At 37.4% G+C, this 19,517-nt stretch overlaps 2 protein-coding genes across 4 annotated transcripts in view; one reads left to right on the top strand and one right to left on the bottom strand.

Annotated features, from left to right (window-relative positions):
• LOC127620641 (methyl-CpG-binding domain protein 4-like) overlaps positions 1–19,517 on the top strand; it is a 49,484-nt gene that overhangs the window by 16,436 nt on the left and 13,531 nt on the right. The window lies entirely within an intron of this gene.
• Positions 105–17,716, bottom strand: LOC127620642 (protein disulfide isomerase Creld1-like). Its single transcript, XM_052093848.1, has 11 exons — positions 17,576–17,716; positions 14,069–14,191; positions 11,762–11,844; positions 11,521–11,631; positions 11,063–11,154; positions 8,253–8,432; positions 6,646–6,741; positions 6,435–6,518; positions 6,261–6,356; positions 4,051–4,191; positions 105–2,780 (listed from the first exon to the last, which is right to left on the bottom strand). Exons 2-11 carry the CDS (start codon positions 14,183–14,185, stop codon positions 2,560–2,562), a joined length of 1,221 nt encoding a protein of 406 aa, XP_051949808.1. The 5' UTR covers positions 14,186–14,191; positions 17,576–17,716; the 3' UTR covers positions 105–2,559.

Raw genomic sequence — 19,517 nt, 5'->3', positions numbered from 1 at the left:
TTTGTCAAATAATTATTTTGATAATTTCTTGTCAGGAGTGAATTATTTTTTCTGCAGGGACCTGTATCTTCCACCAGCTAAAATGAATACATAAAACAGTCACTTAAATGTTTTTTTAATGAAATCATTATCCAACAAGAGGTTCTAAAACAACTTAAAACATAGTTCACATTAAGGCTGGCAGACCTCATGCCCATTGTTTCAAATGTTATATAAATAGTATAAAGTTCGTCCCTAATGTTATGTGGCATATTCACACACAAACAGAGGAAAATAAATATGACAAACAAAACACACAATAAATAAATGCTGCGATGAGAGATTGGAGTACTAAGACTAAGATAAAAGCATGCAGCTGCATTACTCCAGTGTTAAGAGAAAAATATCAATGCATTTGGCCAGTCTATGATGAAACATTTGAAACCAAATAATCAAGGCCATGTGTGCTGCATTGGTGTAATAGACACAGAACTTAAAAACTACACTTAGCTAAACAACAGTGTCAAAGAGTGATAAATAAAAGCATATTCATTACTATAATCTTCCAATTGTATAATCATATTTAAAACAATGTTCCCACAGTCTCGAAGAAATCTAAATTGGGGTTTGCAGGCCTGGAAATTTCTATAGTACATGTACACATTTTATAGTTATGCTCAACATTACAATATTTCATTGGGAAGATGTTAATCTTGAGTGGAGTAAAACTTGCTCTCAAGCTATAGTGATGTCTGATTTGTGAGCAAATTGAGTTGGTTCTTTTCAATGAATCAGTCTAAATTGAGTCAGTGAATGAAAATTATTTAAAAAAAAGGAATCACAAATGACAGGAATGCATTGAAAAGTCATGTAAGTCCATTGGTCAAAACAATTACGCAAATTGCCATGCATGCACACACATAAACACTCATAAACTGTGCTTACACGCAGTGTCATTTCAAACTACATGTCAAACACACTAGACATGGTCTTATAGGGTCATAGTTCATGCATTTGAGAGTGCTTCTATTTGGACAAAGAGATCTGGACATTTCTCACTAACAATCTGCCTCCCTTTTGGAGTGTTTCAAATGTCTAATATAGCTTCCATGGCCTTCGACATCATCAACGTCAAGCACACGTCTCTACAAACATTTACGCAGTGGGAATGTATGCGCTATGTATGCGTTAATTAAATAAAAGAAATATAAATCAGTGGTTCTGAACTGGTGCATTGTGAACAAAAACTTGCAGCTTTGTTCTGTTCCAAAAAGGTCACACACAGTATAGGGAAAATAATGATAAATGTTAATAATTAAATGAAACCAATCACATAATTGTGCAAAGATAAGGTAGCAAAATAAAAAGAGAGCAGGAAACACTTCTTTTCCATATCTTTTGTTGTTGATGTCCAATTATACTCTACAGAATGTTGGTGCAATTTAGAAATTATTGAGAACTGTTTGATTTTGTTAATACTTTTTTCTGAGGAAAGAGAAACATTTATGATAATGAAAGCCAAAATAGTTTTGTTGGACAAGAATAACTAGCTTTATCGACCATTGAAAACATGTCATATTTAATGATTAATGCATGGAGCCACATTGAGAGCCCTATATCTCTGGGATTTTACCATATTGGGCCTTAAAAATTAAGAAAGAATAATCTGTTCACAACCACAATCTAAAAATATATTAAGATATCTTTAATACTTCTGCAGTTATAAACACAACATTGGCATATAATGCAACAAGAGGTGCTGAAGTCAACTGATTATAGTAATAGATCTACCTAACTGTGCGTAAAAATAAAATCAAGGCTATTTTTTTTCCAAAAATCACAGACAAAAATTCTCATTTTGACCCGCCTCTACAAAATAATATATTGATCCATGTCATTTCATATTTTGGCTTTCATAATCATTTGTTTCCTTCACTAGTAAAAAAAACATTATCAAAAAGAAAATTCTGAGCCGGTGACCTCTGGATGAGCTGACATGAAATGGCCCAGCTAGCCAAGTTGTGCAGATGCCAACATGGACCGGTTACGCAACATGCTCGCTTTCGTAAAACACCTCAAACTACACACAATGAAAGAAAATGTCATGTTAATTACTTTTCTGCGAAAAACTATTCTGATAATCGATGTGCAACGTTAAATCTGGCCGGTGGAGAACCACGAATGTAAATGACATTACCAGTACTTTCTATGGTAGCGAGAAGAATCTATGCCAGTATATACAGTACTTCTACCTGAATCAGTTGCATACGTCTCTCCGGGTTAGCCCAAGTATGTAGCCATTGACTAACCTCGTCAGGTCCCCTAGTAGTCTCGCATAAGTACAGCAGCAATTCAACTGTTGAAACACAGTGTTATAAATGATCCCAGTACAAACCAGCGACATCATGATCCATTATTGACTATTAACCAGAGCTTTATAGTCCTAAACTTCCCTGCTTGACATGCATAGCAATAGCTGCGACTATTAAAACCAGTGTCCCTTCCCTTCTTCATGTCTGAGTTCCTTGATAGCGTCGCATTTCAGTGGCATAACCTGAGAGCTCCTGAGTGTCTGATTGGTTAGCGCCCTTTAAGTATGCCGTCCAGGATGCGGTCGCCCTTCTCCGAGAGCCAGTATCCGGCCATTGCGGCCAATCCGCCAATGAAGATAGCAGTAAAGACCATGTCTCCTTTGGCAGCTAGTGTAGCAATTGCACAGATGACGACACCGAAGAACATCTGCTGCAGAACCAGCACCTCATCATCAGTCATGTCATCAAACAAACCCTTCTCTGGGCCAGCTGTGACAAAACAAGAGAGAGACAAAAGGTTATCCTAAGGCTGCACAATTAATCGTATAAATAATCAAGTTTACAATTACGGCTGCTGTAATCAACTAATCTTGAAAACTCTCACACCCTTTAGGTATTCCAGTAGTTTCTAAATGTTCTATGTACAATAGCGGTGGGCGAACCGGTAGACATGATAACCGGTAAAAATGTGCCAACCAGTGTACATTTTGGATTCTCGTCTGTATCCGGGTTACGCAAAAACACTACGATGTGCAAGAAATGTGCACTTCATTCTATTCACATATATGCGGTACACATTCTGTCGGAGAAATGGAGGAGTAAGGCGTTGCGGCTTTATGTGAGACAGAGAATTGAAGAAACAGGGTTTTTCAGGTACTGACCATTTTTCCGCAGTTGCCGAAGCAAATTCAAGGACATTAATCTCGCGTTTTGAACACGCGTCTCATCAGGCACATGCAGCGGTGTATCATGTGATTCTCACACGCTATCTCTGAAGCATGAATGTGCACGCGAGTCCAGCATGCTTGCATGTGCTCCACAGACACTTGCACTACTCCCCCCGGTTCACGCCACAAATTTCAAAACTTACATGGCCCATTTGAATTCTAGTTTTTTTACTTTAAAGCATAATGGAGGAAGTCAAACATCTCAAACCATGAGACAGCCCAACATTCTAACCAACATGAGGAAAAGAGCTAAAACAATGTGTCATGCGCCAACAATTATGTCATCGGTCATGTTAAAACTACACATCACCATCCTAAATAAAATTCAGTTCGAATTATGTTAGATATTACAAAACAAACTGGCTTTGCTTTCAGATATTCAAATTTTGTCTACAGAGATGACTTAAACCATTAAGAGCCTAATGAAGTGTTTTATAATACTAACACTGGTCAACAACGTCAGACCAAAATGTCAAATTTAGTATTGTGGTAAGCTTCATTCCCACTTTTTGAATACCACCAATTGTTTTCTCTGACTGTTTGTAAAGTTCCAAATAAAGAGAAAATTATATAAGAGGAAGTAGTTTTCATTTATAAATCACTGGATTTTTTTTTCTTCTATATCGTGACATATATCGTTAACGTGAAATCAAATGAGTGATATCATTATATAAGATTTTGTCCCTAATTTACAATTAGTTTTTTGCAACAGTGACTTTGCAGCATTACTGCACACTCATCAAATATTTCTTCATTACTGTTAGAGTGTTGATGAAATGTGTGAATTGGTATCCGGCGTGTGTTGTACTCACCGGGCGGTAGATTCTCCACACAGATGCTGTCTCGTCTAATGAATCCCTCGGCACACTCACAGCGGAACGATCCCTCTTCATTTATACACGCTTCATTGAGTCCTGGACAGGCGATCGCTCGATCAGAACACTCGTTAATGTCTGATGAACACAACAAGATTGTAATATAGTTGCAGGGATTGTGATGGCAATATAAAATGTTTCACGATTGTGAATGTTGCGGTGATTTTAATTGGCTTTCCATTTAGCCATTAAGCTTCATTTGACTATTTTTTTATAATTTGATTCAGTGAATTGTTTGCGTCATCGCTCAAAAATATTCACAAAAGCCCTTGTGTGGCATTTTTCATGTTAAAATGCTTTAGTAAAAATTGAAGCAGATGAACATTGCCATTTATTACTATGTCTTGTTATATTGGTTTTATTGTTGTTATAATGGTGATTAAATATCATTCTTCCTTTTGTTCATTAAAAAAGTGAAACATTTCCTGTGAAGATTTTAAACTTTTTTACTGTATTTTACTTCTTGCATTAAACATTTTGAATATAATTGGTAATAGTGGCTGTTTTGTTGAAATGACAGTTAACCCTTTAAGCTCTGAAGGTGTTTTTAAGAATCACCTGTTTCAGTGGCATTCCCAAATTAAAGGCTTATAACTCAAACAAAAAAAAAACAAAAAATCAAGGAGGGTTAAGTGTTTTAGCATTAAAAAAATCTGAAAAGGTTTCTTTAAAATGTTACCAAAGATTGATCAGTTATGAGACTCTCAACCTAAGAAACTGCTGAAAATCACACACACCAAAAATTAACTTTCTCTTATTTTTATGATTTGACATTATATATATATCTGGGTGTGAATAAGGTGGTTTTGTTTTGTTCCCAGTCTCATCACCTGTAGCAATTAAAAGTTATAGCATTGCAATTTGTATTTATCCAAGTGTCCAAAAGCCTCTCCAAACAAATAAAACATAATAATTATACATAAGAACAAATTATACATGCAAACACAACAATGACTAAAGGTACGCTCTCTCTTCAAAGCATGCAGGCATGAGTAACAAGATCTTATTCAGTTCCATTTTGTCATTTGAGTCATCAAGGAGGCTGTGCCAACATATGACAAATGGCTATTTGATCAGTTTTATGTTTTTACCGATTACAATAATATGTACAGTGTAAATTTTAAACAAAAAGTATCCAAACGGCACACTTTTGATTTGTCTGCAAATTTCAAAGCACTTGTTCAATTTTGGTCATAATGCATTTTAAAGAAGAGCTTCTTTTTTTTCTATCCAGGCTAATCAGAACTTAAAGGGTTAACAAAAACAAATTCACCCATTACAGAGCAAATGCATTTTTTTATTTTTTATATATATATATATATAGCAGCAGGAAATCGATGGAGTGCGTACTCCAGGTAGGGAATGAGGTTTTGCCCCAAGTGAAGGATTTCAAGTACCTCGGGGTCTTGTTCACGAGTAAGGGGACAATGGAGCGGGAGGTTGGCCAGAGAATCGGGGCAGCGGGGGCGGTATTGCACTCGCTCTATCGCACCGTTGTCACGAAAAGAGAGCTGAGCCGAAAGGCAAAGCTCTCGATCTACCGGTCAATTTTTGTTCCTACCCTCACCTATGGTCATGAAGGTTGGGTCATGACCGAAAGAACTAGGTCGCGAGTACAAGCGGCCGAAATGGGCTTCCTCAGAAGGGTGGCGGGCTTCTCCCTTAGAGATAGGGTGAGGAACTCAGTCATCCGTGAGGAGCTCGGAGTAGAGCCGCTGCTCCTTTACGTCGAAAGGAGTCAGTTGAGGTGGTTTGGGCATCTGGTAAGGATGCCCCCTGGCCGCCTCCCTAGGGAGGTGTTTCAGGCACGTCCAGCTGGGAGGAGGCCTCGGGGCCGACCCAGGACTAGGTGGAGAGATTACATCTCCACGCTGGCCTGGGAACGCCTCGGGGTCCCTCAGTCAGAGCTGGTTAATGTGGCTCGGGATAGGGAAATTTGGGGCCCCCTGCTGGAGCAACTGCCCCCGCGACCCGACTTCGGATAAGCGGTTGAAGATGGATGGATGGATGGATGGATGGATGGAGATATATATATATATATATATATATCTATCGTCAAGCCCTACCAAACATCAAAGTTATGCAGACAAAACTCATGCAGTGCATGAAAATTAACATCCTTTTAGTGTTCAGAAACACACTTTTACCTAAACACTTTGCACCAGTGAGTCTGAACCCTCGAGAGCATTTCTTACAGCGAGCAGGTCCACTGCCCATACAGCCCACACACGCTTGATCGCAACCTGCGCACACAACCATCTATTAGTGCATACACACACACAATCCCACAATGCATTAATGTGTTTTAGTGTGAGACTCGCCTCTGCATTCATAAGAGCCGTCTGTGTTGAAGCAGTATGTGTTTGATGCACAGCGAGCTAACTCAGTGCCGCACTCATCCACATCTGCAATTAAGAGAAACACATTTGACATCATACATCATATACCATAGCAGGTAAGAGAAGTACAGGAAAATAAAAGAATTTGATGAGTCAGCTGCTAATATTTTGAAACTTCAATGGCGTAACTCACCTACACACTTGTTGCTGTGAAGGATCCATCCAGGTTTACATTCCAGACATTTGTCATCTTGTGAACCTGTGCACTTTTTACAAGAGTGACAACATGCTACATCGAGAGAGAGAGAGAGAGAGAGAGAGAGAGAGAGAGAGAGAGTGTTATATTTACAATTAAAGACATTTACCAAATTAATTCTGTAGTAATCAACAGCATGCTACCTATGGAGGACAAAACGTGCAAAAATAATAAAGGAATAAATGTCTTGATAAAACAAATATAATTAGTTTTTAATGAAAGTTATTCCTGAATTTATTTTTGTATGATTTTTATCCTTTATTTTCTCTTTTTATTTTTATTCTTTAAAACATTTATTCTTTCATTTGTTTTAGTTTTTTTTTATTATGTATGCATTTATTTATTTTTATATATATTTATTCCCACATTTCTTTATTTCTATATTTAAATATTCCCTTAGTCTCTTGTATGATAATTATGTGGGCGGGTCCTGCTTACCATTGGCTTATTGTAGATTAAGTGTGTGCTCGATTACTCTTTGACTTGTTTTGATGTGTCATCAGGTCATAGCCATATCGCGTGTAAACTAAAGCTATTTGTGGGGCTAAAAACATAAGAGCTTAAGTCAATCCAAGATTTATTGGTTATACTAAAATCACAAAATAAATGGGGAGCTGTTTCTTCAACAAAACCACAAAATGAGCAAGTTTCATAAATGATGATTTAACCTTATTCTTTTCTTTTTTTTCTGTGTATATAACTTCATATGTTGATGTCTGCAAATCCATAATATTGTTTTCTGTTGATATGATTGTTCATTGTAAAAGATACAACCATGCTTAATTTCCCTGATCGTATATGTATGTATACAACTGCAATAAAAAAATCTATTGCTGACTCTTCACATATATCTAGAGAATTGCACGACATGCGAATGAAGTCGATAATCATGCATCAAATAACTATATTTCATTTAGATTAGTGGTGCTTATTGATGTTTTAGGAGAGCTGTATGCCGGTATGAATGTGGAAGCACATCCTGGATTGTTAAACTCTCTGCAAAACGTTTCCCTGCATATTCAAAATCTGTGCGAGTCAAAGGATGCTAAGGTGGGACGTCCATCTACTTCCGATAAGTACTATTGAGCTCTCATCCAATGATGCACTGGAGCTCCGCAAGGACCGCCTCCCTCATTTCCATGTTGCACACAGAAAAGTAAAAATAAATACATGTATAAATAAATATATATGGGAATATATAAATATATGTGGGAATAAATAAATATAAAAAATAAATTAACATAAATAAAAAAATATGCAAAATAAATGAATAAAAATAAATATAGAAAATAATAAAGGAATAAAGTCATACAATAATAAATTCAGGAATAAATTGAATTAAAAACTAATTATATTTGTTTTATCAAGACATTTATTCCTTTATTTTTTTATTATTACATTTATTCATTTATTATTTATGCAGGTTTGGGCCTCCATAGCTACCGATGCGGTCTATAGAGCTTAAACTGTTTTGATCCCATAATATGAATAATTGTTTACAGAGATTAAATGAGCACTGATAGACGTGGCTGTGGATTGGTCACCTGAGCAGGAAGGCTGCGTGTGATTGGAGCTCTTTTCTCTGTAGTACCCATCGGCACAACCTTGACACAGGGGGCCTGAGTATCCCGGGTCACAAACACACTCTCCATCTCCCAGACGTGTGCCCTCACCCTCACAGCGACCCAGACCACCACACACTCCTCCAGGACCTGACAGACACTCTGTACAAGCATGGTGTATAATACTATTAAACTAATTACTATTATTACATAATAGCTCTCTGGAATACTTGAATGTGATTGGTCAATTAAAGTTATACTAGGCAACTGATTTCCTACATAGCTGTTAAACGTCTCTCATATCATTCTGCACTCTTCTCACGCGATCAAATCATTGGTGTTTTTAAAACGCTAATTTTGTCTAATTAATCTTTTTGATGCTTGATGAAAAAAGCTGCATGAAGAAAGATTAACCTTTTGTGTTCCATTAAAAGAGTAACAGCAAAAAAATAAATAATAATAATAATAAATAAATAAAAACAAAAAAAAAGATATCCGAATTGACATTTTAGGTGAATTATTATATATACTTTAATATATCAGTCAAGGTTGTTGTACAGTATGTCTGGTATTGTATTATTTAATGCAGTTATGTCAAAAGAACTGGTGTTTTGGTACCAAATTGATTCAAAAATAAGTAATATGTAACAATACCAGTATTTCTGCAGTACCAGTAGTACAGAGTGCAGACTCAATTCTGTGTTCACACGCTTAGTTGAATGCATGCTCTGTTACTACATGGAAATGTCAACCACATCATGGAAAAATTAAAAGTTTAAACCAAAAGGAACAAACCCACCTTTAAAAGTTTGTATAAGCGCCGCTTGCTCACACAGCACTGACAGAAGCACTGAATGCAGACTATGTTTTGAAATGCTGCATTTTAAGGTTCATTAATCCCACAAGGCCATATTACAATTTCTAAATTAATTCAATTAACGATGCAGCATTAATGGATATCAAACCGATATCTCAGAAGTCAAAGTCTGCTGGTTTCAAAGAGTTTTGAATGGTTTCCCTCATCATGTAGCCCAGGGGAACTCAACTTTGGAAACGGGGGGGCCGGAAAGTAGGATTTAGCCATATAGCAATATATTTTAGTTACTTTTTATATTAATGAGGTGAGCAGACTATGCTATATGCTATTTAATAAATCATGGACACATGTAATTAACACAAAGTAAAATACGAAATAGATTCAAAATTCTCGTAAAAGTGTGGTTCTTTAAAAAATAAAAACTGTGATATACTATTATTATAATGATCATATCTAGGCAAATATGTTTTTTGTTTGATTATTGTAAAATATTCACACTTTTAAAAGTAGGCCATTTACTGCAGCTGAATGCACCACTCTAAAAAATGCTTGATAACAGGAAAAAGAGGGTAATCCTGCAATAAAGGAGTTGAGATATCTTCTCCCAAATACGTAATTCTTTTGTGATTTGCATTACTTACCTAAAATAACACTGAAAAGAGGGTAATAGATGAATAAAATAGAATACTGTTCATCTCAAGCAAACTGTTAACACTTATACCCTGTCAACACCGGATGCAGGAGTCACATTGCGTCAATAGAAATAGAATCCATTATAATCAGTGACGCTGACTACCATGGAAGTGTCCGTTGCTGCATGTTGCATTCAACTACTGCCAACAACACAAATAAATGGTATAGAAAGTTCGTATCGACGCACCTAATGTATGCAGCTTCACGCTGTTGCATCGTGTCAATGGATGCGCCCGGTGTAAACAGGGTGTCAGCACTAGGGTTGGGTACCTAAATTGGCACCAGTACCTATATGACCGGTATGTACCAGACCGAATCAGAACGCAGATTTCGGTGCCACTTAAATGCCTGAGCTGTCGATTGAAATATTTGCCCTCTGGTGCTCCGAAACGGACGTAAGAAGCATCATCACCGCTAGTTAAATTATACTATGATAATTATGGTGTCGGAATAATCCGAAAAAGTGTTTTTAACTTCCACATCCTTAAATAATTGTTTCTTTGCAAAGCTTGAATGGTTTATGACCGTTTTACACATTCACACATTGATATGAGCCGAAAACACAAGCAATCCACTCTGAAATACGCGGAAGACACATCCAGTTTCCAGTATCATCCTGCACTGAAATGCACATTGCCAGAAACGCATCTAAACAGTTGTGCCAGGACGAAGGGCGAGCCGGGTCCTGATTCTGCACACCCGGCCCCTAATCAAGCCTCCGACAGGGATAGGGTCCGACCGGAGATGGCAGTGCGACAGAGAGAGTGTTACGGGCAGCAAAGTTCATTATTAAATGATCATTTATATTGTCAATCCGGTTCTCGCCGCCTCCTTTCCATTAATCCCTTTACAACGGTCAAAGACATGAAGAGAGCCAGTGGCCGCACCGCGGCCAAGGGTGCGATGAAGTATGTTGTGGGATGTTTAAATACAAATGAGCAATGTTTCATGACGTCACACACAGACAGATTTCAAAACGAGGCGTTTTAGCAGGGTGACAACTATAAATGCTCTGTTTAGACTGAGGATGTTTTGAAATCTGAAATTTACAGTAGGTTTTTATAGTACAGTTACCTCTTATGTGTCTAAATATCAAGGATAATATGATTCTTCATTTCATGACCCTTTAACATTAATATTGACCCGTTTAAATTGGTTAAAAGGACTGTGTTCAACAGCAGATTACCCATTTTTGCTGCGGTATCAAAACTGGTATCACCAATCGTGAAATTTGACCGTTATTGGCACTGACTACTGACATTTTGCCGTGTGTGTTGTTCACCTGCACATTCCGGCCCGTAGCGTCCAGGTGGACAGCACAGTCTGAGCTCCTCAATGCACAGCCATTCAAACAGATCTGGAGCTTCCTGTTGTCTGGAAATCACACGCAGAACAGCTTACAAGCTTCATTACACAAATCAAACATTTGAAGTCATTTAATGAGTTCACAGTGGCATGTGCTTGAGTCGTTCTTAGCATGTGAAAATGCATGCCACTGTGAACGAGTATCAAATAGGGTCTTAGATTATCGGCTGATATATACTGATATGAGTAGTTTTGTGTTAGTGTGCGTATGCAATTCCATTTGTGTAATTCCAATTTATTTATATAATTACTTACAAATGTATGTCAAAGCGAGCAAGTGATGTTTGTGGTCTTTGGCCCATTAATTTAAATATGGACACTACACACACGGAAAAACACGTGCAGTTGTTCTAATGCACAGTCACATGCTCTCACCTGTGAAACCACCATGTCTCCACCTGATCTTCTATCTGCTCCAGCAGTCTGTTGCATTCAAAGTCCGACTTATCACACACTGCCTCTACAATCTCTAACAGACGTGTCTCACTGCGCACACACACACTCACACATTGAGAACCAGCTTGTGGGAGCACACAGATCCCCATTCCAAAATAACTGCTTAGACACGAGAGCTGGACAGATGTTCAAGGTGAATGAGGTAGAAAGATGTGTTTACCTGTGAATATATTTTGCCAATTTCTCCTTTTCCCAAGCTGTATTCCCTCCCCCAAAATTCTTATTGGCTGTTCGCTCCAAGCCCTGAAACAACAATCGTTACTGTATATACAGGTCATGAAACAAACTCAAAAATGTCATTTTGAGTCATTTAGTCACCCTCACGTTATTCCAAACCCATGTGACTTTTTGAATAACATCCTTTTCCATATAATTCAAGTGAAAGGGGACTGGGTCATGCTCCAAAATGACACAAAAGCAACGTACAAAGTACTCTAAATGACTTGTGCACAACATTCCAAGTCTTCTGAAGCCATACAACAGCTTTGTGTGTGGAACAGAACCATATATACACAAGTCTTCACTCAAACTCTTCCCCTCTGCTGAAAAAGTATGGACTACAAAAATTGCCCACACACAGCAATCATGTCTTTAGAAGACTTGGAATGAAGTCATTTGGACAAATATTATATTGTTGTTTTTGTCATTTAGAAGCTTGGCATTAGACAGAAGAGAACAGTCAATACTGTATTCAGAAATCCTTTTTATCAAGAAAAAGTCATACAGGTCTGGAGCAACATTCTAAAATTCTGAAATATCTACAGGTTAATAAAAGTTCTGTGGTTGCTGCAGGGCTGAAAAGATTAGTCGACATTATCGACAAAATGTTTTGTTATTGAATAGTAAATGAGTTCATTTAACACAACATGAGATCTTTTGAAACGCTAATGACGACGCGGAAGAGCAGCACTTCAGCTCGCACTTGATTGAGGAGAGGAAGAAAGAACAGCTCACAGTTCAGATGCACTCCAAACTTTCCAAACAGATTAAGGTGATTAAGATCACAGAGTATTATAAAACAAAAATGCTAAATAAGTAAATACAGATGCAGTGTCGTTGTGAAATAAAGCGGAGCCGTACCTTGTGTTCCACTTGAGCAAAACATGCCTGTCAGAGTGTCTAAAAGGAAAAACTGTGCCATTATATACTGTATTTAATGCTTCCTTTATTAAAGTTCAAATAATAAGAAAGCGGGCTGTATAAATAAGCACAAACTCTGAAACAGGCATTTGTCTGTGCGGTCTCGCTGAGTTATGAGTCGCATGAAAAACAGCGTGAGAGAGTTTCAAACTTCTCCCGGCTGATGCACTGTCTCGCGTGGAGACGCTCATCACTGGCGCACGCTCGCTGCAGCTAGATTCTGTTTATTGCAATTGCTTGCGACATAGTGAATAATATCATGGTGTGTATCTTATGGTGAAGAAAATCAGCGATACGCAGCTCCAGAAAGAAGAAAGAGTTTGTTTTTTGTGAGTTAAATATGGATTGATATCAAGTAAACAAAAAGGTGAGAGGGTGTAGTCTTCACCCATTATACAATGCAAAAAAATATTTTTATGATTAGTCATTTTTGGTTTGTTTTCCATTATAAATATCTAAAACTCCTTATGTATATTTACTTTAGCAGCTATCCTCCAGAAGAAAAAATTGTTATTGGAGAATTTTGAATATAATATTTAATGAATTTAAATATTTTTAAATATTGAAAACTGCTTAAAACAAGATAATTTACCTGAGAAGCAACATATACGACATTTAGACTTGATTTTAAAGCATTTATGTTAAATATTAGTATATTTTTTCTTTACTGCACTGGCAGAAGTATGTGAAAAAATACACATCAAAATACACTTATATTTAAGAAATATTCTCTTAAAGCAAGTCTAAATATCTTATATGTTGCTTCTCAAGTAAATGTTTCTTGTTTTAAGGATTTTTAGATCATGTTAAATGGAAAACAAGACAAAAACACTTGATAACAATAGCATTTTTTTGCAGTGAAATTTAATTAAACAATAAAAATAGTAGTTTTTCCCCTTTAATTCAATGAATGTCATTTAGAGGTATTTTTAAAAGATGATTTTGTCCTCCTGCGATGGACTGGCGACCTGTCCAGGGTGTCCCCCGCCTTTCGCCCAATGTTAGCTGGGATAGGCTCCAGCCCCCCGCGACCCTGTACACAGGATAAGCGGTTGACGATGGATGGATGGATGGATGGATTTTGTCCTCTTTATTGTTATTAAGCATGTTTAATACAACCTTTTAAGTCGGGCAAAAGCTGAATGGTCTGCTAATAGCTAATGATTAATCATTGCAATAGTCGCCCAAATAGTCGAATAATCAGTCTAATAATTGTTAGATTAGTCGATTACAAAAAATAATCGTTAGTTGCAGCCCTAGTTGGAAGTTTGCATTGCTTTGTCATGAGGGTTGGACGTCACTGTGGCTTCACTCAGCAGTCACGCACCTTGATGAAGCGCTCTGCCAGTTTGCGACAGGTCTGACACGGGGCAGTCCTCACGGTCCCCACCGACAACAAAGAACAAAGCACCAGGATGGACACGAAGGGCCAAGACCAGCACATCACACCCTGTACAGCAGACCAAACAACAGTAAACTGCATTACACAATCATTTCAAACAGAACACAGGCCCACTTTACACATACTACTCATGGGAGAAGAACTGTCTATATGGCTTTCTGTATCAAGGTTTCAAATTTGATGATCCAAAATCAATTTTATTCTCCACACTACCTTGCCAAAGCATGCTATAATATGGTATGGTGTATATGATTTGATGATGTGAGCATCACTTGGAAAAATATATACATAATATTTAGCCTACTATTGAAAAATCCCCCCGTTATATTTATTTCCATGACTTTTCAAGGCCTGTAAATTGGTTGTACGTGTGTCTGGCATGAAGCCAAATTGATACCAAATTATGTAAATAATATTTCCCTGTCATTTCCAGTAGGAACCCTAAATTATACAACATGATGTGAAAAACAGTGGGGTGAGACAACACAGAAAATCATTGGAAATAAACAAAGTAGGACTTTATATTGTAATTGTGATACATTTTGTAAATAACATTTAAATAAAATGTAAAACAAACAATAGTTATGATGTACAACAAAGAAGCAACATTCTGTGTCTAATCACATTTGTGATATTGAGCTTAACTCAGGTCAGATTATGGCGTTTAATATTGGACAAAACAGCGCAAGCGCAAAAACACCGCGCGCAAGTGAATTTCAACAGTGTGAGCACCATGACACAGCTCGCACGTAAAATTTAAACCTGCAGAACTTGCAAATCACAAACTCGAGCACAAAAAATATGATTGCACACAAATTAACAAGTCCCACACACGCGCAAGTTATTTTCTGCACACGCGCAGAACTGTACACACGCACGAGTTCTTTTCCGCGCACGCACGAGTTATTTTCTGCACACAAGTCGGTTTTAACACTCAGGGGCGGGGCCAAATCCTTTCTGTTAACAAATGCTATTGGCTGCTGACCAAATCCTGTATTGATTGGCTGCATCTATTCGAATCGCTCGTGATTGGCTGTTGTTGGACGAGAACAGACAGAAAGTAGGAAGGATGTTGCAGACAGTAAAGAAGTTATGGTTTCTTTCGAAATTCATCCTTAATTTCTTGTAGCTGTAAGATGTTTTGTGCACACACACACACACACACACATATACATATATATATATATGAGAGGCAAGATGAAACTAGCTGTGTTTGAATAAAACAAGAGCGCATCCATCTGAAGTGTGATAAGAGACATGAAAGAAGGGCCGGATGCGCGGTCATTATAAAGCCTTGCTGCTGACGACGATCATTATCGGTCATATAATGCTGTAACTGACAAATCAGAATCAAACATTTCAGAGAGACATTCCTGTAATAATATTATATTTTATGTACACTTGATTTCCTAACCTGGTCATATTCTGCTGCACCTGCTCTGCTTTCCCAGCCCCAAGACTGACTGGCTTCCTCTCTGAGCCTGCATTTCATCTATATAATGAATTAATGTAGAGGCTGATGAGTAGTGGATGGCCCTTGCAGTACCACACAAACAAGCTGGCAACTATCTGGCATCTATCTACACTTACCATTTTGTGAAACACTAACTTTCCCTTCAACATTAACGTTAGATGGATAGATATGGATAGATAGGGTACCTCTCAACAGGTTCATTAATGCCTTGCTGCGTTCTACATTTCAATTTATATTTTCAGTTATTATCAAAGACAGAAAACACACACACACACACACACACACACACACACACACACACACACACACACACACATATATATATATATATATATAAACGCCCAAAACATCTTACAGCTAAAAGAAATTAAGGAGGAATTTAGAAAGAAACCATAACCTCTTTACTTAGTCATACATTTTTGGGGCATTTACGTGTAAATGGTTGAAATCATACTTACTCTATGTGATAGATAAATTGTTTCGATAAATATCCACTTGTATGCTACGTCTAAAGGATGCTTTTATTTAAAAATGTTCTTTAATATTTACATTTTTTCTCAAGCCTTTTGATCTCGAGACTTTTTTTTTTTTTTAAAACCAATATCCCCTTGTTGTTTGCGTTTTGTTGTTCAGTATTGTGTAGGGGACACTTTTCTTTCATTTACACTGACAATAATTGTATTGTTCCAATTGATGTATATTTCTTATTTCTCCACTAAGAGAGTTTTGTAAGTTTTTTTCTTGTCAAAAATAAAAAGTTCCCGCTTTCTGTCTGTTCTCGTCCAACAACAGCCAATCACGAGAGATTCGAAGAGATGCAGCCAATCAATACAGTATTTGGTCAGCAGCCAATAGCATTTGTTAACAGAAAGGATTGGGCCCCGCCCCTGAGTGTTAAAACCCACTTGTGTGCAGAAAAGAACTCGTGCGTGTGTAGGACTTGTTAATTTGTGTGCAATCATATTTTTTGTGCTCGAGTTTGTGATTTGCAAGTTCTGCAGGTTTAAATTTTACGTGCGAGCTGTGTCATGGTGCTCACACTGTTGAAATTCACTTGCGGGTTGTGTTTTTGCGCTTGCGCTGTTTTGTCCAATATTAAACGCCATATCAGATGTCTTAGTTGTCATTGAAGCAAACAAGATGCTTTGTGGATCATTCTCAAATCCTGCTGGAAAACATGATCATCAGATTTTGTTCATGTCCACTCAAGTGTATGCTGTTGTAAAAGCAAAAGGCGACATTACAAAAACATAGAAATTAAATCTTTAGTTAAACTATTCATTAAGCTGATTTAATTTGTAAAGAAAAACGTTGTATTAAATTAGAAAAACAGAAGCTTTTCCTCTTTCTTAGACTTCTGTACCCTACTGTATGCTAGTATGGTATAACACGGTATAATATATGATATGACCAAATAATGTGGCATGATATGATGTAATCTATAAGTCTCTAGATTGTAATTTCCTTTAGAAACTTAAATATTTTATATAATTCATCCTTAGGTTGCCTGTCTAAAGATATCATGGTATTGAATCCCAAGCTGTAATGACCTTTCGTTGACTGTCATCAAACCATCAGTTCCTCTTCCTGTTTCATGAATGTGTCCATGATGTATCTGAACTGATCTGGTCCAGTGATGCTGCAGGCACGTAGGCCAGCACAAATCAAACGTACAGTATCTGCACACCCTAACAGCTGGATGTTCAAGGCATTTCACTACAGAGTACATTTATTCATGTGACATTACAGCTTAAATCTTGAAATGAAGAATTACTGCTAATCTCCAGAGAAACCTACACAAAATTAACATTGTTTTTTGTCGTCTAATTGCTACACTATTTTAAAATTACAGACAGCACACTCGAATGAAACATCATTGCCTTCAGCCGCTTTCATTTGAATAATCGTGTCTGCTGAGGTGCAGTGTGATTTCTGTGCGTATTATTCCGTGTACTCACTTAAAAATTTTGCGTTTGAGCGGCAAACAGCTTCCAAATCCTTTCGACGGAAACACGTCTTCGAATTGTCTACACAAGACTTGTTTTATCGCTGCATCCATACATTAATGTTTCCGCCGGCGTCTTCAAATGCAGTCGCTCTTCTCGTTCATTCTGTGTATGTCCCGCCTCCGCGTGTAGACAGCCAATCGTTATTAAACAAGGATTCTGATACACCAATCACACGCCGCCCTTTCTCAAAATGACAGCTGCGGATAATGTGTCGTCATAACCCAGCCCAGATCAGAGAACAAAACAATATATTGTAATTTGTTTATCCGTGTGGCGAAAATAGACATTCATAAAGATTTGTTTTTAAATTATACTTAGATTTGACAAGTAACAATGTACATTTGTCGAGTCGTTTTATTTATCATTTGCCCAGTTTACACAATAGACACACCTAGAATAATTTTGATCAACCTTTTGATCATGAATGTAGTATATTACATGTTTTTATTTTTTATTTTATATATAATCGAATATATCTATACATTTCTTTATTTTCTGTTTTATTAGGGCACAAGCACTGAAAGTGCGGAGCCCTATTGTTCTTCTGAAGATTATTATTATTATTATTATTAGGGCACCAGCACTGAATGTGTGGAGGCCCTATTGTTCTTCTAAGGGTTATTATTATTATTCTACTTTTCAAGGTTTTCAGTACTTTTGGGGTACATCACACATCAGAGTCGTTGGCCATTAGGGCTTGGTGAAGTTGCAGGGGGAATGCTGGGGGCACTCTGCAGCACCTCCTAGAACATCGCCATGTTCGGGCGTTCTGTAGCGCATCCCTTTTGAGCTACTGTCACCAAAATTTGTACACATATACAGTCAGGTCCATAAATATTGGGACATCAACACAATTCTAATCTTTTTGGCTCTGTAAGCCCGTTTATCGGTCCAATGGCGGTCTCCAATAATACGGGTGATGATCTCTGCGCGTTACTGTCTTTCTTGTTACGCAACACAACAAGATTAAATGAAATACATTTTCTCTTATGTATTACCTCGTTCTTTCATCTGACTCCATAAATGAAAAAGGTTTTAATGATATCAGAGCATCATTAAAATTGAGCGAATGTTTGATTATTCTTTTAACTCCTTTAATTATATTTTACCCATTTAGATTAAGAAACTATGTTGCTTTGAGGTCCTCGCGTGTTTTTCTCTACACCGCGGGTCTCACGATCACAAGCGGCCAGTATTGGATCATCAAACAGAGGTAATTGCTATATACCTGAGATCGGTCACATTCAAGTTCACACAATCAAAGATACTTCAGAATAGCCCCCATAGAATTGCACACACTTGAATGTAACTTAACGTTTTCTTCAGTAGAGGTCACGGCCACTATTACAGATGTAAGTTGACCAACATAACTTCTCTTGTAATAGCTTTGGATTGGCCATGCGTGGTTTCCCACGTACACTTATCTGGAGAAACATCAAATCAAAACAGAGGTAAGGTTGATTGGTCAAGCAGCTGTTCTAAACGGAAATTCCCTTTTTGTCTTGCAAACCAAGTACACTTGAATCGATGCCAAATATTAGTCGTCACTAATCTGACGCAGACTTGCGGTAACATACGAATCGTTTAATCTGTTTGGGAAACACAATGTCAGAGTCAGTCAGAATAAAATCAAATGTTGACAATTTACTGACCAGGTAACATAATCAATTCATCAATTCCAATTAGACAGCGATAAGTCAAAGTTAGACATTTTATCAAAACCAAGGAAATTCGAATTACAATCACCTGATATAAATTAAACACAGTAAACTGTGTTGGATCGTCTGACTACAGAGAACCATGAACAATGTGTTACATCTCCTTAAATACCCAAACCATGAACAAAGGGAATTTTGGGAGTGGTTAGGTTTGGAAGTCCTGGGGACATACT

Source organism: Xyrauchen texanus, chromosome 27 (genome assembly GCF_025860055.1).
Source record: "Xyrauchen texanus isolate HMW12.3.18 chromosome 27, RBS_HiC_50CHRs, whole genome shotgun sequence".
Taxonomy (NCBI): Eukaryota; Metazoa; Chordata; class Actinopteri; order Cypriniformes; family Catostomidae; genus Xyrauchen; species Xyrauchen texanus.
Note: the sequence above shows the minus strand (reverse complement) of the source record. Positions and strands in the feature narration are given on the sequence as shown.